Source organism: Pelodiscus sinensis, chromosome 6, assembly GCF_052426305.1.
Source record: "Pelodiscus sinensis isolate ZL-2025 chromosome 6, ASM5242630v1, whole genome shotgun sequence".
NCBI lineage: Eukaryota > Metazoa > Chordata > Testudines > Trionychidae > Pelodiscus > Pelodiscus sinensis.
This window is the reverse complement of record NC_143057.1, coordinates 75328909-75352285: the sequence shown is the minus strand read 5'-3', so window position 1 is coordinate 75352285 and position 23377 is coordinate 75328909. Positions and strand designations below refer to the sequence as shown.

Genomic DNA, 23377 nt, shown 5'->3' with positions numbered 1-23377 from the left:
GCATGGATTGATGATTATGTATTAGCCTTGATTGCCAGTTCTGTTGTGTGTGCATACTGTTTAAATATTGTGTTTGTGTGTGCATACACTGCATCCTAATCCTCCAGATATTATTTGGTGAATAAATATCACTAGTATTTGTTTAGCTCTGTTCACCAGTGTGCATTGTCTGGGATCTGGAGAGGCTATCTCTAGCAGGAAGGAGGGGGAATTCAGTCTCCAAAGCCATTAAATCAGTGGTGCCACTGCTGAGATTGCAAACTAGTGTTCCAATTAGTGTCCATTTGGATTCTGGTGAATGTTGTAACTTCTATTCACTAGGAGCTGGGTTGAATCCAATAAATCAGTTCACTTCCATTACCATACCAAAGTTCAGAATCAGAAACCTAGATGTGAAGTGTTCTGTGTCACACTACGCAGGTACCATCCAGTCCAACAATTGTTAATTTCGAAATTTCCTGCTGCAATGCGAATCCAGTAAGCTGCTTGTTCTGTCCTTCAAGACTAAAGAGGATGATAGATTCCCATCCTCTTCGTGATGTTAACACTACAAAAGAGAACACACTCAGATTCCTTAATTTCTCTTATTTTTAGTATTTATTTTCAAAGTCTTTTATCATTTCCTTTTATCTTTGAAGTCTTCCCAGATCATATATGTCATTTTAAAAAAGAATTGTTGGAAGCTGAGTAAAGCTTGACCAGTGCCTCTGTAAGCACTGCTAAGCAGAATAGAGTAATTAGCTTACTTTATTTATACATACTCCCATTATTACAAACCAAGAGGTCCTGTTTCCTGATAGCATAATATTACTGACTTGCATTCAATTTATAATCCACAGTAATACACTGATCTTTCTTTGTGACTTTCATAGGATTTTTCCATTAAACAACTGGTCTTAGTAGATTTAGTGTAGCTACCTATCTGTGGTGTTTGTTTGTTTGATACTAGATCATTTTATTCTGGAATCACGGCTCTCCTATTGGTTATTTTTCTTTTCATACATTCTCCATTTCAGCTGCCTCGGTACTCTCAGATTTGTTAGGGAAAAATGTTGGGATGGTTAATGGATTTGTGAGTTGTTGAATCCAGCATCAAGTTCCCAAGTGGTGTTTAAATTAAATAGTGTTATATTCCCCTGACCCATATTTTATTTGCTGCTTTCTAGATACAGAAATTTGGAGACCCCAATGGAATTGTGCAGTTTGCTCCTGAATCATTGTCTAGTAAGAACTATGAGGAACCATCAGCATTGAAAGGGCCAGAGAATATTACACTTTTCATCAAACGAGTCCAAGGCACTCTGGGGAACATACGGGTATTGTTAATCTCATTTGTGGGTACTTACAATATAATCCCAAGTCTTCATCCATTAGAATGCATATAGGAGAGCAGGTGCAATCCAGAGCTGTCTTAAGTCTTTTGATTGCTCACTCCTCATTCTGTGTTCATGTATTTCTTTTGGAGATGGCATAATTGAAGGAGGGGTTTGGCCCTACTAGTTAGTGTGTGGAGAGTCATGTCCAATTTCTATAATGATCAGACAAAATGTGAGCAACCAGTGCTCGTTTTGACACACTCTTCCCCCTTCTCTTCTGCTATGCTTATGACAGGTGAATATTTAAAAATACATTCTAAACCAAAGTAATATCTTTTAGAAAGAGAGCAACATACACTGCATCTTCTCAGACAACTGCATGCCATACAGCAGATGGAAATGGGCCTTTGTATTTTGAACAGTTACTAAATTACTTGGCAGTTGCCTCCTAAATTTCTTCAGAACTCTGCAAGCTGTTTGTAATATAATACCATGGACTCCCTTTTTGGTGCAATCATTTTTTGGTGTTCTTTTTAGAAAAAGTATCCATTATCTTATAAAATGGACATTATCTGTGGAATTTTCTTTTTAAAAATATCTGATATTGATGGAGAAGTAAGGGTTTTCCTGTTCTCATTTGGCTGGAATTCTTTACAGAGGGAAAAGATTAAAAAAAAAAACCCCAAAACCTAAAATAAAAATTTTGCACTCTACCGTAAGGAACATTTGGCCCGCTTTATATGTACCTGGAATTGTTTGCTGTATGTCTGCAGAGGTCAAAGACCCATATCCTGGATTTTAAGTACTTTGTCATTCTTAAAACAAAAAATACTGGGGATTCGAGAGACAAAGAACAGCAGAGGAGTCTTGACCATTAACAAGAAACTTTGAAAGAAGACCTAAAAATCCTGTAAAATAAATATTTAAGAATATCCAAAATGAACACCACCACGTTCAGGTCACTGAGGGAAAGCGGGGAAGGAGGGAAAGCAGATTGTGGCCCTGTTTTTGGTTACTTTACCTATTTCTTTTTTATATTGCCTTGTTAACTGTTGTACCTTCTGCTCCACATGCCTGACTGCAGAGGGGTTCCAAGTTAGTAAACAATGTGTTGTCACTTATTTCAGGTTCACTGGACGCTGAGTAGTGATTCTGATACTACAGGAGACTTCCTTGCCACTAGGGGTTCTGTCTCCATTGCTGACAAGCAGAATGCAGCGGAGATCGTTATTCATCTGTTACCAGATGACGTTCCAGAAGTAGATGAGAATTATGTGGTGGAGCTGGTTTCAGTGGAAGGAGGAGCAGATTTGGATCAGGAAAAGAGAGCTTTAAGATTCACTGTATTAGCAAATGATGAACCACATGGTGTGTTTGCCGTGTACTCTGATAGACAGTCAATACTGGTAGAGAGAGACCTGAGCCGGCACATTGAGATGAATGTAACTCGACATGGTGGGGCATTCGGAGATGTGAGCGTTGAGTACCGAATCTCATCTCATCGAGAACTACTAATGACACCTGAGAATACAGTAGGATGTGTGCTAGTGAGAGATGGTGCCAACTTTGGTGTGAAGAGAGTGCCAATAAGCAGCCAGGTCTGTAGTGTCCTTTAGACTTCTCTAGTGTTGTTACCTAAATATATGCCTACATCGTTTTTAGAATGTTACTGAATAAGACATTTGATGGTGATGAACAGTATATGTTGGTAGGGGGAGAGAGAGACATTTTTGATCATCTGGATTTTGCATTATTTATGGACAGTTGTGTTCAAAGAAAATGTGGTTTTCAGAATAAGAATGAAGTATAAAACCAAGGCTGTGTGTATTCCTGAGCCTGCACCTATATCCCTTTCTGTGCATCATTCATGTTTTCAGTGTTAAATTATGTTGTGTAGGTGCAAAACTTCTCCCGAGTATGCTTTCGGAAGGGGCTATTTACTGGAGAAAGCTGCTTGGTTCTGAAAGACTGAATCCTCAGGCTTGTAGTAGCCTCAACAGCTGGTATTTGCCCTCATATGTGGGTTGATGTGCATAGCTTTAAATACACTAGCCTCACTCTGCTCTGTGCTCTACATTTCCTATTCTGTGACTGAGTTCCAGAGCAGGTACTGTGTGAACCTATAAGAAGAGATAATCCCTGCACCAAAGACTTACTGGTCTCGTCTACATTGGCCCCTTTTCCGAAAGGGTCATGTTAATTTCACAGGTCGTAATAGGGAAATCCGCGGGGGATTTAAATATCCCCCGCGGCATTTAAATAAAAATGTCCGCCGCTTCAAAGGAATAAGATCCTCCGGAAAAGGGCTTTTTTTCCGGAGGATTGGGGCCAGTGTAGACGCTCTTTTCCGGCTTTTCTAAAAGCCGGAAAAAAGCGGCGGACATTTTTATTTAAATGCCGCGGGGGATATTTAAATCCCCCGCGGATTTCTCCATTACGACCTGTGAAATTAACATGCCCCTTTCGGAAAAGGGGCCAGTGTAGACGTAGCCATATTGTATAAAACTGCTGTTAGTCAGCCTTCAAGTATTGACATTTGTGTAATGATTTTGATGAAGATACATTTCAAACTGCTTGCAAGTATAATGCTTCTCAGTGTAGGGTCCTATTTAAAGGAGCTACAGGTGGTTTCTGTTACTTAATTGAATAGAGTAGTTTTCAGCTGAATAAAATTACTGGCTTTAACATTTAAATGGTTCCATTAAAGGTGTTTCTCTTACTGGGCTTGAATGTCACTCTGGAACTGACCAACGCAAGCCTGATCAATAGAAGTGCCAATTATGTGCCTACAATAATAGAAAGAGCAAAATCAGCTACTTTTCTCATTCCGGAAGAAGCAGCCAATTCTCAGGTAACAGCCAGGCTGCAGAGAAACAAGTTTACCACTAGAGGGCAAGTCCAAATAGTTCTGTTACTAGTGGCCTGGGTATTGGATTTTTATGCTGCTAACATTTGTTTTGTGATCAAAATCAGTTTAATGGCTGACAGCCATCACAGCTGTTACCTCTATAGTACATATCCAGGATCTAATAAACATTTTACAACACCTCAAAAATTTTATATATATAGTTTCTGAATGTATTAATTTTTGACACATTTTTAAAAAGGCCCTTTAATCTGTTAACTGTGAAAGTAGCTGGTATATCGTACTAGACATGTGTGCAGTTAATCAATGCCTGTGTTTTCATAAAGCTGAAGAATTAAGAATTTTAAGAAAAAAACGTTGAGTCCAGACAATAGCCTTTCTTTAGGTTAAGTAGTGAATCTTATATCTTGCTTAGTAGAATATGTCAAGAAAGATTTAACACTGTTTGCAAATATAAAGCTTGACACTATTGCATTGTGTTAGCTATACAGAGTCAAATTCTGCTCCAGCATATTTTATTGTGGTTATATGGAGGTAAATAATGACAAGATTGGTCCATAATAAAGGGTGCTCTGCCTCAGTTACCTTCCCAATATGCTGGAAACAGATAATATCATATCAATGTCTTACCTCTTAAATTCTATTGATATTTATATTAAATTATTTCAGATCTTTTGTCTTGGATCTTCCTTCCTTCCTCAATTTATAATTTAACTTTATTCACATAATTCTTTTGTTAAGCTTTCTTTATTACCATGTGGATGCCACTTATATTACCACTTTTAGAATAACCCTTTTAGCTCCAGTTGTAGCTCAAAAACAAAGCCAATGGCTGGAATGAATATCTGCTGAACAGTATCATTTAACCTTAGCCTTTTTTCATCAAAGTTACAACTGATAATTTATTTTCTGTCTGTATGCACACCTACAAACCACATAAAAGCTCCTTTCCAAGAGGGTTAAGGAAGCTCCTCCCCCCTCTCCCGCGCCACTTAAGAATAGATATCATGTACTTATTTATACATTGGCATCTTTTAACACAGAAATCTGAGAGTCCTGTTGATTACCTGTTTCCAGAACTACGAGTGAGTCTCAGAAATCTTGAAGTTAGATTTATATATAGTTATATTTCTACTAAACACACACACACACACACACACACACACACACACACACACACACACACACACACACACACATGCAGTATTAGATATTCCCATTTTGTTCTAATAGAAACATGTTATATGTTTCTCTAGGTTGGTTTTGAGTCTCTTATTTTACAACTTACAAACATTGCAAAAGGGACAGGCCAAGCTGTGATCATCAGAAAAGGAGTGTATGGCTCTGTAACAGTTAGCTGGACTTCTGGATACCCACTTCATTCAATCCCGGAGTTTGTTCATCCTGGCAATATTACACCTGGATTTGGTGAGTACTGTCATCTTATAGTATACTCAGAGCTACAGAATTTCGATGTCTGATTAGCTCCACTTCAGTTGTTGCTCTAATATTTTTGTATAGCTCATGCTCCCTTTTTTAAATAAGATATCATTGTTAGAATAAAAGGTATGGTCTGATTTTTTTTTCTGTAAGCAGTAAGGGTTCTTTTTGAATAAGGAAAACCTCATGTACACCTCAGTGTAGGGATGGGCAATAATTTTTGATGGGGTCTGGGAGGAGGTATGGGTGAAGGAGAGCATTCTGACATGGGAAAGAAGTGTAGGAGGGGATGCAGCAACTAGGAAGGAATTGTCACCTGGAGGAGGGGGGTGCAGAGGGTTTGGTTGATGACATAGGGCAGGAGGGTTGATCAGCTGGAACAGGGAGTTGGGGCGCAAGAAAGGGCATGGGGTGTCAGTGACAGGCTCTGTCTGGGAGGCATTTACCTTGGCAGATCCCAGCCAGCAGTCCTGCAGGATCCTGAGGCAGGATCCCTGCCTGCCAGCAGCTCCAGATCACTTAAAGTGTTTGTCTGCTCCCTATGGTGCTTTGCTTCAGAGGTGGGTGAGGTGGGGAGGAAAGGTGGTGGTCCTATTGGCCAGAGCAGAGAAATTGTGCTGGGGGCAGGGGCATCACATGAAGCCTCCCCCCCCAGTGCTAAGGTCAGAGTGCTGCTTAAAGTGGAGTGAGGCAGCTCTGTGCCTGAAGGTCCTGACAGGGCAGCCCCTGGGCCAAATCCAGCCCATGGGCTGCATCTTGCTCACCCCTACCTTAGTGAGATATGCACTTTGTTATATCTCTAAGAACTGCTTTATAAATATAAGGGGACTGTTAGCCCCTTACTAAAACTCTGTGGGAGTTTTTGGTTCGCCAGCTCCCAGTGTCAAAAGGGGAAGAGTCCATGAGAAATCAGGGCCCTGAGACTGACAGACCCCAGAGACAATGGAAAGCAGCCAACACTCCAGCTCGGCCTGATTGACAGGTAGGACAGGCCAGTGAGGAAAGTGAGAGGCCAGGCCCCGGCCTCCATGTGAGCTGGGATTGTTCTGGGTCTCTCTGAGCAAGGAGAGAGCTGAGAGACTGCTAAGAGGAGCAAGCGGTATGGAGAAGAAGTCCTGCAGCAACACAGCCAGGCACAGACAGCCCAAGGAGTGCAAGCTGTGCTGAGGGGCAGTTTTGCAGCAACAGAGCCAGGCACACACAGCTCAAGGAGCGCATACCCTGTGTTGAGCAGCAGACTGGCAGTACTCAGAGAGCCAAAAGGGACAGAGAAGCAACGCAAGGAGCTGAAGACTGGCAAAGCAGCACAGCTTGCGGCTGGGTGTGGTGAGCAGCTGGGACCAGCAAAGTGTGGGGAGAGGCTCTGGGCAGGGAGATATCACCAGCCAAGAGGCCCAGCAGGCCAGACTGGGAGAGGGGTCTGGCCACTTAGGGTATGTCTACACTACAAAGTTAATTCGAACTAACGGACGTTAGTTTGAATTAACTTTGATAGGCGCTACACTAGCGCTCCGCTAGTTCGAACTTAATTCAAACTAGCGGAGCGCTTAGTTCGAACTAGGTAAACCTCATTATACGAGGACTAAGCCTAGTTCGAACTTACTAGTTCGAATTAAGGGGTGTGTAGCCCCTTAATTTGAACTAGTGGGAGGCTAGCCCTCCCCAGCTTTCCCTGGTGGCCACTCAGGCCAACACCAGGGAAACTCTATTGCTCCCTTCCCGGCCCCGGACCCCTTAAAGGGGCACGGGCTGGCTACGGTGCCCGTGCCAGGTGCAAGCCTGCCAGCAGACCCTGCCAGCCAGCCAGACCCTGCACCTGGCACGGCTCGAGCCAGGCACCCGGTGCCCCCTCCCTCTCCCCCTCCCCCTCTTCCCGGGACCAGGCTGGCAGCTCCCGGGAGCTTGCCCGGGACCGCAAGAGGCGGGCACCTGCCTGGTCTAGTGCGGACATCGTGGACCTTGTCCACGACCTCCGCACTAGGCACAGGAAAGTGGCCATCTAGGGCAGGAGAGCTGCCAGCCTGGCCACCCAGGAGCAGGTGTGAATGAAAATCAAGGTGGTCCACTGAGATCCCCGACCCTGAGCCCTGAGCTTACTATGGCCGTACTGAGTCAGACCAAAGGTCCATCTAGCCCAGTAGCCTGTCTGCCGACAGCGGCCAACCCTAGGGATCCTGGAGGGGATGGACCGAAGACAGTGACCAAGCCATTTGTCTTGTGCCATCCCTCTCCAGCCTTCCACAAACTTTGGGCAGGGACACCACTCCTACCCCCTGGCTAATACCACTCCATGGACCCAACCTCCATCACTTTATCTCACTTCTCTTTAAACTCTGTTCTAGTTCTAGCCTTCACAGCCTCCTGCAGCAAGGAGTTCCACAGGTTGACTCTTTGCTTTGTGAAGAAGAACTTTCTGTTATTAGTTTGAAGCCTGCTACCCATTCCTTTCCTTTGGTGTCCTCTAGTCCTTCTATTATGGGAACTAATGAAGAACTTTTCTTGATGCACCCTCTCCACCCCACTCATGCTTTTATAGACCTCTATCCTATCCCCCCTCAGTCTCCTCTTTTCTAAACTGAAAAGTCCCAGTCTCTTTAGCCTCTCTTCATATGGGACCTCTTCCAAACCTGAGATCATTTTAGTTGCCCTCCCCTCTCCTACCCTTTCTCTTCCCCTCTCCCACATCCTTTTCCCAGTCTCCCCGAGTTTTGTTCAATAAAGAGAGATTCTATTTTTGACCACACGTTTACTTTATTTTGTACATCAGGAAGGGGGGCTAGGGAAGGGTAAGTGGAAGGAGGTGAGGGAGGAATGGGGTATGAGCCCCCGATGGGGAGGACTGGGCTGGCTCTGCGGGCTTCTGGGGGTGGAAGTTCTCCTGCAGCCCCCCAATTACCCCCTCTCCCCAGATGGCAGCCTGTGGCAAGTGCAGCTGGTCTGATGGCCGAGTGCTGTGATGTGCCCAGTGTGGGCACTCAGGGCACTCCAAGCCAGGACTTCTTTGCAAGCGGGGCACCCCTGAGAACTGTCTGTCCGGGGTGGGGGTCGGGTCCCTTTAAGCACAGCCCTCAGCTAACCTGAGGCAGCAGCTCCACGCTCTAAGTCCTCATCTGATGCCCTGCCGGCACTGCTTCCGGCCATCCTTAACCCCGGTTCAGGGTCCACTTAATGTGGACATGCTAGTTCCACTAGCTAATTCGAACTAGTTTTTTAGTCTGGATCCGTTAGTTCGAATTAACTAAGTTCGAATTAAGTTAGTTCGAATTAGCGCTGTAGTGTAGACATACCCTTAGAGCTTGAGGCTGTGTGGTCAGTGCCAGAGCAAGCGTATCCAGCCTGCAGCCCCCTGCAGCACATCCAGGGCCTCTAAGGGTCCTATAAGGAAGAGACTGTGGACTGTCCTTACATTCTGCAGACTGCTGTTTTGATGGCCCTGTGCTACAGAGCAGGGCTGTGTGTTCTCATTTACCCATTCTCATTTTTTCTTATTCTTTTCTCTTTAATCAGTTGATGTTTAATAAATTTTATTTGCTTTGAACTTTATGAAATGATCACTGGTCCAAGAAAGCATGCAGTGTGAAGAGAGCACCTCAGAGTGGGGACACCCTAACTCCTGCCCCTAGTGACTACAAGGTCAGGGATTAAGCCCCAGGAAACCTGGGCCCAGCCTTGTTGGGGTTTCGTGGACTCTGCTACTCAGGAGAGTGGAGGGGGAACCCTCAAGATCAGGGAAGCTGTGGGGTAAAGGAAGTGGGAGCGGGGACTCAGATCCTTTTGCTGGTCCATTTCACCGGGGTGGTATAGAAGCCAGGAAAGTTCCCCACAATAGCGGGACCATTCCCCCGCTTACATAAAGAAATGGCACTGTATTTTGTCATGCAGATTTCCGCTTCCCTAGATGGAGCAGGAGTATGATTAAAAACTTACATTTCCCTGTGTTCAGAGGTAAAATGGGGATTCCTGTTTAACAGTTTGTGAACTGTTGCTTCACTCTTTTTTTCCAGGTAATGTTACATTTTCTTATGGTGAACAAAGCAAAGTAATTTCATTTCATGTTACTCCAAGCTTAAATGGACCTGAGGCATTTGCTGTCCATCTAACATCAGTATACAGTAATGTGTCTGGTGGGGCTCACCTGAGGTAAGGGTATTACACACATTCTTGGTTAATTGCATAGACATCATAGATGGATGGATGTAGGCAATGAAAATTCTGATCTGGTTACAACCATTTGGACTAAGCAAAACCCAATCTAGTTTTTCTTCTTATTCATTAATTAAAGTATTCCAAGGCTGGCTCTGCAGAATCACACTATGTAAAATTAAAGATGCCATAAATAATACCTCTCTAAACCTGATCATCTATATTCATTTTCTTTCTTTCTCCTCTCCTAGCTCCTGGCTCATCACACCCTACAATCGCATGACATTGAGGGGAGCCATTAATGTAGAGAATATCTGTTCCCCTGACCCTGACTTTCTTCCCATTTCCCCACTGCCTCCCTAGTCTTCTGTGGAGTAGCTTCTGCAAGGTTTAAAGTGAGGGAAAATCTGTGGAGGAGTGGGTGGAGGGACTCTCTATTTCCATGCCCCATACCTTTCTTTGTGCTTTCTCTGCTTCTGGAAGTGAAAGTTTGAATATAGGCCATAATGATTGTTGTTCTTGCCTTAGCCTGCAGTACAAGTGGAAAGGCTTGAAAGTTCTTTACACTGACTTGTGCAAGAACACTCCCTTCTTACCTTCTCTGACACATTGTCATAACTCCTCCCTTTCCCCTCCATGTACCAAGCTACAGTAAAACTGCAATAGTCCGAATTCCAATTGTATGGCACTCCTGATAATCCGTTATCAAAATGGCAAGAGCCTAGTGAGTGAGCTTTGGCAAAAAACGAGTCACAAGGCAGCAGCGGCAGCAGCTGAACCGAGCGAAACCAGGTGGGACCAAGTCACTGCCACTGGCATTGTGTGATGCTCGACAGTGCTTGTGCTACAATAAAAAGGGTTAAAAACACTTTATATACAGTATATACTGTGTGTGTGTGTGTGTGTGTAACCAGTTTATAGTACCTCCTGATAGTCCGTCATATCCGATAATCCGGCACCACCTAGGTCCCAAAGGTTCCAGATTATTGAAAGCCTACTGAATTCTGCATAAGGAACTTTCTGGTATGGTAACATTTTTTACACCCAACTTCTTGCATCAAAAACCACTGCGTAAAATGCAAGACAACAGAGAATCAGACCCCATCATTTTTAATGGAGAACTTGGTGTTTCTTAATTCAACTTTTGTGTTTTCTTTTCAGATCAGGATTCACAGTAGCTGAAATTGAGCCAATGGGTGTCTTCCAATTTTCTCCAAACTCAAGACATGTTACGGTTGAAGAAGATGTTCAGATGATCAGATTGCATGTCCAAAGATTGTTTGGTTTCCAAAGCAACCTTACTAAATTGACCTATGATACTATTGCAGGAAGTGCCAAACTATTAGAAGACTTTAGACCTGTTCAAAATGGAGAGCTTGTGTTTGGACCCTTTCAGGCAGATGCTGTAATTGAAATATCAATAATCGATGACACTGTTTCTGAGATGGATGAAGTATTTTTTGTAAATTTAACTTCAGTTGAAGTTTTGGCAATAGAAAAATATAATCCTAATAGGAATCCACGTTTGAATCCCAGTTTTAGTGTTGCGGCAATTACCATATTGGCCAGTGATATTGTTCATGGAATCATCAGCCTTGGGCCAGGGTTTATTTATACTGAGGAAGACTCAAACAATAGCGCACCCAACACAGTGATGCTTCATATCAGAAGGACCCAGGGCTTTGCTGGTGATGTCAAAGTAACTGTTAAAACTTTTGGAGGAGTGAGTGCACAGAGTGGAATAGATAAATTTCCTTTTGAGAATGTTTATGGAAGTTCTAACCTTACATGGGCGACTGAAGGGATGGACTTTGAGGAACAAATAATATCTGTGACACTACTGGATAGAGAAAAAGAAAGCAAAGTGTCTATCAGAATTCTTGACGATGATGAGCCGGAAGGGCAAGAATTCTTCTATGTTTTCCTCTCAGACCCTCAAGGTGGAGCTCAGATTGTAGAGGGAAAAGATGAAGATGGGTTTGCAGGTTTTGCAGCAATAATTATCACAGGTAGTGTTTTTGTTTTCAGAGGTTCATTTGCATATATGCAATATAATTTAACATGTAAGTCTATCTAATTGAGTTCCTCTGGTAAATTCCATTAAGATTGGAATTCCTTTCTGTGGGATAGGCAAGGTATTTTGTTCTCAAACCTTGAGAATTTGTAGATATATGGAGCATTGTCTCTATAGTGCCTGTCAGATCCCACCTTTTTACCTTTTGCTACTTCTCTGCTTCTGGAAATGGAGAGTAGCATATGGATCATAATGATTATTGTAGATTAAATCTGCCAGTGAGCTAAGTGCTTTTCTCTGTGATTGCATCCTAATGCCAGAGGTTACTACCAGAACTCTGGTTTACTGTAAATAGCTACCATACATTTTCCCATATAGTTTGCACAGAGAGCTTTTTCATATATGAATCTTGAGGAATAGTTTGAGTTTAAAGAACTTTTATTTCATGTTGTTTTTAAACACTGTTTTTGTAGAGAGTATAATGTAGGGGTTGTGACAGGATAAGAACAGTGATAACAGGATCTTTAGAAATTGAAATCAAGCAACATACTTTTAATATTCTGAGGTGGCTCTTAGGGGCTAAGGATTTAATTGTGTTCTTGGAAGAGAGTACACAGCTAGCAGAAAAACATATCCAGGGATAGAATGTCAAATGTGTGTGCAATTACATGCTTCTTTTATATTCACAGTTACTACAGGGCAATGTCTAGACTGGCATGATTTTCCGCAAATGCTTTTAATGAAAAGTTTTTCCATTAAAAGCATTTGTGGAAAAGAGTGTCTAGATTGTTATGGTCGCTTTTGCGCAAAAGCACTTTTTGCAGAAAAGTGTCCGTGCCAATCTAGACGCGGTTTTGCGCAAGAAAGCCCCGATCACCATTTTCGCCATCGGGGCTTTTTTGTGCAAAACAGTTTTTAGCTGTCTACACTGGCCCCCTTGCGCAAAAGCATTTGCGCAAGAGGGCTTTTTCTCGAGTGGGAGCAGCATAGTATTTGCACAAGAACACTTACAATCTTACATTAGATCGTCCGTGTTCTTGCGCAAATTCAAGCGGCCAGTGTAGACAGCTGGCAAGTTTTTCTGCAAAAGCAGGTGCTTTTGCGGAAAAACTTTCCAGTCTAGACATAGCTCAGTTGTTCATGTACATGCACATGCATGCAATTTGCTATTTACAAGTCAGTGCCATAATTGCATGAATGCAATTTGTATTTAAAAAATTAATTGTATAATGTCATAGGTATGTAAGATGCGCTAAGCTTATGGTCTAAATTAAATGAGTGCCGGTAACAAGGTCAAGAAACAATATTATGCGGAAGTAAGGTGACAAACATGCCGTGCTGAACCAGTTCCGAAGTCTCTTACCAGTTGACTTTATTAACAAAAAGTCTGTTTCTTCCCCCGTGTAGAGTTATGCTATCATTATAGGGAGATCCTTAAGCATTAATGTATTTTTAAATGATTGCGATGGGCAGAAGTTATTCTAAGTCAGTGGGTCATTCTGTAAAGATGTTACAGGTGAGATTTTCAACAGTAAATGCTGGCCTGGAATTGGACACATTGAAATCAATGGGAGCAAAGCTAGAAAAACCCAAATGCTTTTCCAGACCTCAGTTTTCCTAGGTATTTGGCTGGAAATTAGCTTTCAAAATTAGCTATTTTCTCAGTTAAAAGGCAATCCTCACAATTAAAATGTATATGTTTCACTTGGGTTTCTAGCTAAATTTAGAAACACATGAGATATTTTATGTGTTTGAAGGAAGATGTTGTGGGTGCATTCTTTGTTCCTCCTGGTAATTTGGCTCTTCATGTGCTTGGTAGCATACCTTGAGTATGTTTTAAAAATTTTTTAAACAGTTCTACCTGTATTAAATATGTACAACTTATCCTCAACTTTACTTGCTTCCTAACCAGTTTAATGGACTGTTTTTATATAGGGAATGATCTTCAAAATGGCATTTTGGGATTCAGTGCAGAGGTACAAAGTGGCCTTGTGCTTGATGAAGATTCTGAAAACAGGAAGGTGCAGCTGATTGTTACAAGGCAACCAAACAGGTGCAGGCAATGGCTGACAAAAGTGCTATCCCCACATGCTGTAATGTGCTGTGTTGAAATCAAGGAAGCTGCTATTAGCAGAAGAGGTTATCATGGAATTTTATAATAAAACTTTAACTTCAACTGCTCTAATCATTTGTTGTAATTTGGTAAATTTTGCTTCATAAATTTAAAACGTGATTGATAGTGTACTGGAACTAAACAGAAACACGAGAATTAAATATTTCCCTAACCAATACACATAGCAGCTGAAATAAGAAATTAATTGTTTGATTGGCTAAAAAAAGGTCTCCAGACTTTGGTCTACTTGGTTACTATACAATAGGTCTGAGTAGCAGTATTTGTATTTAGTAAGATACATGTGTGCCAATATGTATATGTGTATTGCCACACACTGTATGTATACTTTTATGCATTATACATGCTCTCAAGTATACAAGGTGATTTTCAGACACATAGGAAAGTTAATGCCTGTTTCAGAATGCTTACAATCTAGGATCCCTGTTCATCAACGTACTTAAACACAGGCTTAACCTTAACCACATGGATAGACCCATGACTTCAGTTAAGCACATGCTTAAGTGACTTGCTGTGACCTATATCTAGCTTGCTTCCTGATAACTGACTGACATTGCTATGACTTCAATTAATATAAGAGGAAATAACATACAGCAAAAAGAAAAATATTTTTACTTCTGAAAGTATTTTGCTTTCCAGTGTTTAATTTGCATTATTAATAAAAGAAGAATGTATCTATCTGGTTTAGCTTCCCTGAAGCAGTGTCTGCTATTTTCCATGCATTTATCCTGTTTTGCTTTGCTCATAGGGCTTTTGAAGATGTGAAGATCTTTTGGAGGGTAACCTTTAATAAAACATCTGTTGTCCTTCAAAAGGATGGAGTAAACCTGGCAAATGAATTATTGGCTGTATTAGGGGTTACCACCTGCATGGCAGGCCAAACAATATGTGGCATTTCCATTGAAATAGAACCTGATAATGTGAGTAGTTTATTCATATGTATATAGCATCATGTCTTACTTACAAATATTTAAAAATGAGCCCTGATTGAGAGAACATAAAATTCAAAGGGGATGTCTGGAAGCCCTTACTCACTTTCTTTTCAGTCCTTGCACAAACTCCCATTTTGTTCAATTGCTGCTTTACCTGAGGAATGGCTAATTAAAAACTTGTGAATGGGCTGAGGACTTGGCCCTAGAGAAGGCTGCAGTTATTGAAGTTATACAAGAATGATAAGATAAAGGATTTTTCAATACTGTTTCTGTGTATTGTTACATTGTAAATGAACACAGGTATGGTACAAATTAACTATCACTTTCTATGGTACTAGTTAACGCTCACTATGAATTTTGAAGGTTGCAGCACCTGTCCCCTACTGTGTCTAGTTCAGCCTCAATTGTATTGATTCTGCCTGCTAACAATTGGATCGTGTTTTGGCTGAGAATAAGCTAGTATTCTCAAAAAAGTGTCAGAATTTAAAAACAAAGCAATATTTATAAAGAGACGGTAAGTTATAGTGTGTTCACTGCTCTCGCTTCATTAAAGAGCAAAACAAAATAAGTTGCTTTTTGCTTGTCCAGGGCTAAATTTTCAAAAGCTTCCTCTATCTTTGTCTGAAGCTTAATGCTTGCCTAAAATAGGAGTTGTACATGATATTTAGATATCTAACTAACTGATTTGTTACATTATTTGTACATTTGGGTACAAAATCAGAGACCAGTCGAGGCCCTATTGAAAATGTATCTTACTGTATTTATTATTTTATTTTCTAAACCAATCACATGCTATACTGTATTCAGTAAAACATTGAAAAATAACATTTTGATATTTCATAATCAAATTCTCTGTTATGTGACTATAGAAATACATCATACTGTATTTCCAGACTGTCGGAAAATGAGAAGTACACGAAGTGACACAGGAGAGTCTATTTTATGATATTTTCAGCCTAGAGTTGTAGACTTGGAAACTGTGAAAAAGCTTAGCCAAGCTTTTGAACCTTTTGAGGTTCATTCACACACCATTTTTTTTTCAAACACTTGAAACCTAAGTTCCAACTTGAATAATAATCACAATTAGTTGAGAGGGCAAAAACCTGTACTTATACAGACATGCAAATTTTCCACTTTCAATTCATTTAACACATGGCAGTGCACATTTTTTACAGCTACAAAAAGGAATTAAAGGGACTGCATATGTGCTATTCCATTAATTTTAAATTTTGACTTGTTTCACAGCATTCTGGAAGTACATGCGATATATCATATCATATATGCTGTTAGGCTATTGTATGGGGTTAGATGTGAAAGACTATATGACTTCTCTACTACTTGTTACATAGTGGTGTTCATAGAAGCACTACCTCTTTTGGGATTGTACTTTATCATCCTTATAATATCTTTGAAGTGAATGAGTAATTCAGTGCGGAGACAGTATAACAATAGGAGAACCTTTTAAAAAAGGATGGAATACATTCTTTACTGCATAGTCCTCTTAGAATTAATGAACATTATAATGATCTGGAAATTCTCACTTGTTTGCAGGTACCTGAATTTGAAACTTATTTTTTGGTTGAGTTATATGAAGTAAGCTCAGGAGCAGCACTAAACAACAGTGCAAGATTTGCATATGTAACTGTCCCAGAAAGTGATGCTCCTCATGGCCTGATATATTTTGCTGTGGGATCTCGTCTGGCTGTGGCTAATAAAAAGACCAGTTTAATCAGTCTGCAGGTGGTTAGAGACTTCAGTACAGCATTAACCATCTCAGTCAGTTATGATATGCAGGTAAGACTATTAGCCCTGGTTTACTTGGTCTAGGAAATACTCAAGTTACATGTTTACATCAGTAGTCATTACTTACATAGTTTAGCATATTTTGTTTCTCATCACTAAAATTATCTCACTTTGATCAGTTTATCAAAAGTAATTTTGCACAGTGTACTCCTAACAACCTCAAGAACTATGGTCATCCTGAAGTATTAAATAGGTCATTCATCACTTCCACACCTTGCTAAAGCTTTAAGACATGGATTCTGCCTCAGCAGATGTGATCATTTGTCCAGAAAATATTTAATCATAGAATCATAGATTACTAGGACTGGAAGGGACCTCGAGAGGTCATCGAGTCCAGTCCCCTGCCCTTACGGCAGGACTAAATACTGTCTAGACCATCCCTGATACACATTTATCTAACCTACTCTTAAATATCTCCAGAGATGGAGATTCCACTACCTCCCTGGGTAATTTATTCCAGTGTTTGACTACCCTGACAGTTAGGAACTTTTTCCTAATGTCCAACCTAAACCTCCCTTGCTGCAGTTTAAGCCCATTGCTTCTTGTTCTATCCTCAGAGCCCAAGATGAACAAGTTTTCTCCCTCCTCCTTATGACACCTTTTTAGATACCTGAAAATGGCTATCGAGTCCCCCCTTAGTCTTCTCTTTTCTAAAGTAAACAAACCCAATTCCTTCAGCCTTCCCTCATAGGTCATGTTCTCTAGACCTTTAATTATTCTCGTTGCTCTTCTCTGGACCCTCTCCAATTTCTCCACATCTTTCTTGAAATGCGGTGCCCAGAACTGGACACAATTCTCCAACTGAGGCCTAACCAGCGCAGAATAGAGAGGAAGAATGACTTCTCGTGTCTTCCTCACAAAACACCTGTTAATGCATCCCAGAATCATGTTTGCTTTCTTTGCAACAGCATCACACTGCTGACTCTTATTCAGCTTGTGGTTCTCTATGACCCCTAGATCCCTTTCTGCCGTACTCCTTCCCAGACAGTCGCTTCCCATTCTGTATGTATGAAACTGATTGTTCCTTCCTAAGTGGAGCACTTTGCATTTGTCTTTATTAAGCTTCATCCTATTTACCTCAGACCATTTCTCCAATTTGTCCAGGTCATTTTGAATTATGACCCTATCCTCCATATTAGTCGCAACCCCTCCCAGCTTGGTATCAGCTGCAAACTTAATAAACATACTTTCTATACCAATATCTAAATCGTTGATGAAGATATTGAACAGAGCTGGTCCCAAAACAGACCCCCTGCGGAACCCCACTTGTTATGCCTTTCCAGCAGGATTGTGAACCATTAATAACTACTCTCTGAGTACAGTTATCCAGCCAGTTATGCACCCACCTTATAATAGCCCCATCTAAGTTGTATTTACCTAGTTTATTGATAAGAATATCATGTGAGACCGTATCAAACGCCTTACTAAAGTCTAAGTATACCACATCCACCGCTTCTCCCTTATCCACAAGACTCATTATTCTATCAAAGAAAGCTATCAAATTAGTCTGACATGATTTATTCTTTAGAAATCCATGCTGACTGTTCCCTATTACCTTGTCACTTTCCAAGTGTTTACAGAGGATTTCCTTAATTACTTGCTCCATTATCTTCCCTGGCACAGAAGTTAAACTAACTGGTGTGTAGTTTCCTGGGTTGTTCTTATTTCCCTTTTTATAGATGGGCACTATATTTGCCCTTTTCCAGTCCTCTGGAATCTCCCCCGTCTCCCATGATTTTCCAAAGATGATCGCTAGAGGCTCAGATACCTCCTCTATCGGCTCCTTGAGTATTCTAGGATGCATTTCATCAGGCCCTGGTGACTTGTAGGCATCTAACTTTCTAGGTGATTTTTAACTTGTTTTTTTTTATTTTACCTTCTAAAACTACCCCCTTCCCACTAGCATTCACTATGTTAGGTATTCCTACAGACTTCTCGGTGAAGACCGAAACAAAGAAGTCATTGAGCATCTCTGCCATTTCCAAGTTTCCTGTTACTGTTTCTCCCTCCTCACTGACCAGTGGGCCTACCCTCTCCTTGGTCTTCCTCTTGCTTCTAATGTTTTTATAAAAAGTCTTCTTATTTCCCTCTATTCCCATAGCTAGTTTGAGCTCATTCTGTGCCTTTCTAATCTGGCCCCTGCATTCCTATGCTGTTTGCCTATATTCATCCTTTGTAATTAGTCCTACTTTCCATTTTTTATGAGACTCCTTTTTTATTTTTAGATCATGTAAGATCTCGTGGTTAAGCCAATGTGGTCTTTTGCCATATTTTCTATCTTTCTGACACATCGGAATAGCTTGCTTTTGGGCCCTTTACAATGTCCCTTTGAAAAACTGCCAACACTCCTCAGTTGTTTTTCCCCTCAGTCTCGATTCCCATGGGACCTTACCTATCAGCTCGCTGAGCTTACCAAAATCCGCCTTCCTGAAATCCATTGTCTCTATTTTGCTGTTCTCCCTTCTACCCTTCCTTAGAATTGTGAACTCTATGATTTCATGATCACTTTCACCCAAGCTGCCTTCCACTTTCAAATTCTCAACCAGTTCCTCCCTATTTGTTAGGATCAAATCTAGAACAGATCTCTCCCCCCTCCCCGGTATCTTTTTCAACCTTCTGAAATAAAAAGTTGTCTCCAATGCAGTCTAAGAACTTATTGCATAGTCTGTGCCCCACAGTGTTATTTTCCCAACATATATCTGGATAGTTGAAGTCCCCCATCACCACCAAATCTTGGGCTTTGGATGATTTTGTTAGTTGTTTAAAGAAAGCCTCATCCACTTCTACCACTTGGGTAGGTGGCCTGTAGTAGACTCCTAGCATGACATCACCTTTGTTTTTAATCCCTTTTAGCCTAACCCAGAGACTCTCAACATTTCCGTCTCCTATGTCCATCTCCACCTCACTCCAAGTGTGTTCATTTTTAATGTATAAGGCAACACCTCCTCCCTTTTTTCCCCTGTCTAGCCTTCCTGAGCAAGCTGTACCCTTCTATACAAACATTCCAATCGTGTATTATCCCACCAAGTTTCTGTGATGCCAACAGTGTCATAATTGTACTTATTTATTAACACTTCCAGTTCTTCCTGCTTATTTCCCATACTCCTCGCATTTGTAAATAGGTATCTAAGATCCTGATTTGACCTTGCCTCCCAGTTTTGCCCTGATCCTCCTTTCTCTCTGCCATTGTAGCCCACGCTCCCTCCAATTTCCAACCCATCTCCCAGGACTCCATGTTCTCTACTTACCTGCGGGCTTTGCTCACCTGTCCCCGTCGAACCTGGTTTAAAGCCCTCCTCACTTGGTTAGCCATTCTGTGTCCAAGTAGGGTCTTCCCCCTCCTCGAAAAGTGAACACCATCCCTGCTTAGCAGTCCTTCCTGGAATAGCATCCCATGGTCGAGGAAGCCAAAGCCCTCCTGGTGACACCGTCTTCGCAGCCAGGCATTCACCTCCAGGATGCACCTGTCTCTGCCCAGGCCCCTATCTTCGACAGGAAGGATCGAAGAGAATACCATCTGCGCTCCAAACTCTTTCACCCATACTCCCAGATCCCTGTAGTCACTCTTGATCCGCTCAGTGTCACACCTTTAATAGAAAAGAAAGAGGTTTTTTATCACTATCTAATTCATATCTCAGTTGGCTATAGTTACTTAAATCCAGGTAATATTCTTGAGATATTGAAAACAGAAAGTACTTTTTTTTAAATTGGGGCAGCAAGTCTTTTATGAATTGCAAAGACTTATGGCTAGTCTGTTGTTCCGATATATATCAGTCCTACTTATCTGTTGATGTGTTGATCATGTGGCCTTAAACTAGTTGTTGGTCTGTTGTCTCAAAAAAACCCCTATTATTGCTGACAGCTGATGGAGAGTCTCTTTTAGCTCAAGTGACAGAGGGTGCACCCAACATCCGTACAATTATGTGGGCACAGTTCCTGCTTGTCCATCAATAGCTGTGGTGCCACCATCAGCCTGTAAGCTGGCTAGAGGATTTACCCTAATTTTCCCCTGTTGCATCGGATGAGCACTTAGTCTGACAACTTTGGCTGACTATTGAGCCTAAAGGCATTATTGTGAAGAACTGTTCTCATACCGAAGTATTATTATGTATTGGCTGGTGTATATTAATAGAATTATAGAAAAACAGGGCTGGAAGAAACCTCAGGAGGTCATCTAGTCCAACCCACTTATCAAAGGAGAATCAACTCCAACTAAATCATTCCAGTCAGGGTTTTGACAAGAATGTATTCTAAGGGTGGAGATTCTGCCACTTTCCTAGGTAACCCATTCTAGTGCTTCACAAGCCTTCTAGTGAAATAGTTTTCCCTGATTTCCGACATAGACACCTTCCCCTCCTCTCTCAAAACTTGAGACAATTGCTGCTTATTCTGTTGTCTGCCATGATTGAGAATACACTGACTCCATCTTCTTTGGATCCTCATGTCAGATTCTCCTTCAAGATGCCATCAAAATCCCCCCCTTATCCTTATCTTCTTCAGTCACATTTCCTCAGTCTGTCCTCACATGTCATGCAGCTCAGCCCTCTAATAATTTTCATTGCCATCACTAGACTCTCTCAAATTTGCCCACATCCTTTCTGTACTGGGGGACCTAAAACTAGATGTAATACTCCAGATGTAATACTCCAGATGTAACCTCATTAGTTCCAAATAGTAGGGAATGATCACTTGCTTTGATCTGCTGGCAATTCTCCTACTAAATCAGCCCAATATGCTGTGAGCTCTCTAGGCAGCACAGCACATTATTGACTCATATCCAGCTTTTCATCCATTGTAAACCCCAGCTTCATTTTTGGACAACTGCTGCTTAATCAGTCAGTCCTCAGCCTGTAGCAATGCATCGGATTCTTCCATCCTAAGTGCAGGATTCTGCTCTTGTCCTTTTTTAACCTCATCAGATTTCTTTTGGCCCAACCCTCCAATTTATCTAGATCACTCTGTACCTTATCCCTGCCCTCCAATATATTTACCTCTCCCCCCAGCTAAGTGCCATCCATGTACTGGCTGAGGATGCAATCCATCTCATTATCTAGATCATTTAATGAAGATGATGAACAAAATGAGCCCCGTGACCAACCCCTGGGGCACTCTGCTTAACACCAGCTGCCAAATGGGCATTGAGCCATTGATTGCTACACACTGAGCCAACTTTCTATGCACCATAGCAATATTTCTTTAACTAACTGGCAAAATACTGTGGGGGTATGTCTACACTACCCCGCTAGTTCGAACTAGCGGGGTAATGTATGCATACCGCACTTGCTAATGAAGCCCGGGATTTGAATTTCCCGGGCTTCATTAGCATAAGCGGGGAGCCGCCATTTTTAAATCCCCGCTGCTTCGAACCCCGTGTAGCGCGGCTACACGGGGCTCGAACTAGGTAGTTCGGACTAGGGTGCCTATTCCGAACTACCGGTACACCTCGTTTCACGAGGAGTACCGGTAGTTCGGAATAGGACCCTAGTCCGAACTACCTAGTTCGAGCCCCGTGTAGCCGCGCTACACGGGGTTCGAAGCAGCGGGGATTTAAAAATGGCGGCTCCCCGCTTATGCTAATGAAGCCCGGGAAATTCAAATCCCGGGCTTCATTAGCAAGTGCGGTATGCATACATTACCCCGCTAGTTCGAACTAGCGGGGTAGTGTAGACATACCCTGGGTGACCATATCACAAGCTTTGCTAAAGTCAAGGTATATCATGTCTATCACTTCCCACATATCTACAGAGACAGTTATCTCATCATAGAAGGCAAATAGGTTGGCCAGGCATAACTTGCCCTCGGTGAATTCATGTTGACTGTATTTGATCACCTTCCTCTCCTCCAAGTGTTTCAAAGTGGATTCCTTTCCTTGTCTTTCCTTTTGTTTAATAAAAGGCTTTAATTTCATGCTGCATGAATGTAAGGTTTAACTATAGCAAATGTGTATCCAGGATTTGTTGTGTAGTAGCTGCTCAGAGTATTTTAGTGAAAGTTTATGGTAGCAGATTTTAGGAATCTTGCTAGGAAAAAGAACATGCCCCTCCTGTTCTGAAGCTGATAAATGGAAAAGACAAATGACTTATACTGCCACATATAGTATGCTTAGGCTAATACAGGTAGCTTGCCTGATTTCATGTGTATGGTAATACCAGTCCTGTAAAAATTGGGCTATTGAGCATTCATGACAGAGTGCCAAAGTGTGAAGAAAAAACTTTGAGAGAAGAAAACAAAGGGGAGGCATGAAGAAGGAGGCGTTAACAAGAAATATATGTTAGGCTCATTCCCACAATTTCTTTGAATGCTAATCATTTTTATCACCACTTATTTCCCTGTTTCCTACTGATTCTGGGAACCGATTTGGAGGGAAGCAAGTAACAATCACTTCAGTCTGTAATTGGCAAAAATGATTACTTGATTCTAGAGCAAGTCTGCACACACAGACAACCGCAATAAGCTGTTTAGTGAAATTAAAATGTTCTAGTTACCCAATAAATGTATTTAATTAGTCAGCATTTGCACTGTTCAGCAGGGATCTAATAGTTAATATTAAAATCCCTTTCTTTTGCATGAAGAGACATTTTGAAGGTTGCTTGAAGGGATCTTTTGTATGATGTTCAATAGATAATCCCAAAGCTGTATTTTGTTATAAATTTGAATAGTAGCTCAGAAAGCTAGTTTCCTCTTAAACAAGGCTATTACGTACCAGTTATAGAAAAGAAGGTTATGGCATAT

General features: G+C 41.5%; 1 protein-coding gene across 1 annotated transcript in view; it reads left to right on the top strand.

The window, feature by feature from the left end:
- Nucleotides 1–23377, top strand: part of ADGRV1 (adhesion G protein-coupled receptor V1) — a 393877-nt gene that overhangs the window by 162944 nt on the left and 207556 nt on the right. Inside the window, exons 70-78 of the mRNA XM_089779321.1 lie at nt 1167–1316; nt 2444–2914; nt 4024–4167; nt 5439–5610; nt 9627–9762; nt 10927–11774; nt 13715–13832; nt 14659–14830; nt 16394–16636. Of these exons, the coding sequence (XP_089635447.1) occupies nt 1167–1316; nt 2444–2914; nt 4024–4167; nt 5439–5610; nt 9627–9762; nt 10927–11774; nt 13715–13832; nt 14659–14830; nt 16394–16636 (2454 nt within the window). The remainder of the gene's footprint in view (nt 1–1166; nt 1317–2443; nt 2915–4023; nt 4168–5438; nt 5611–9626; nt 9763–10926; nt 11775–13714; nt 13833–14658; nt 14831–16393; nt 16637–23377) is intronic.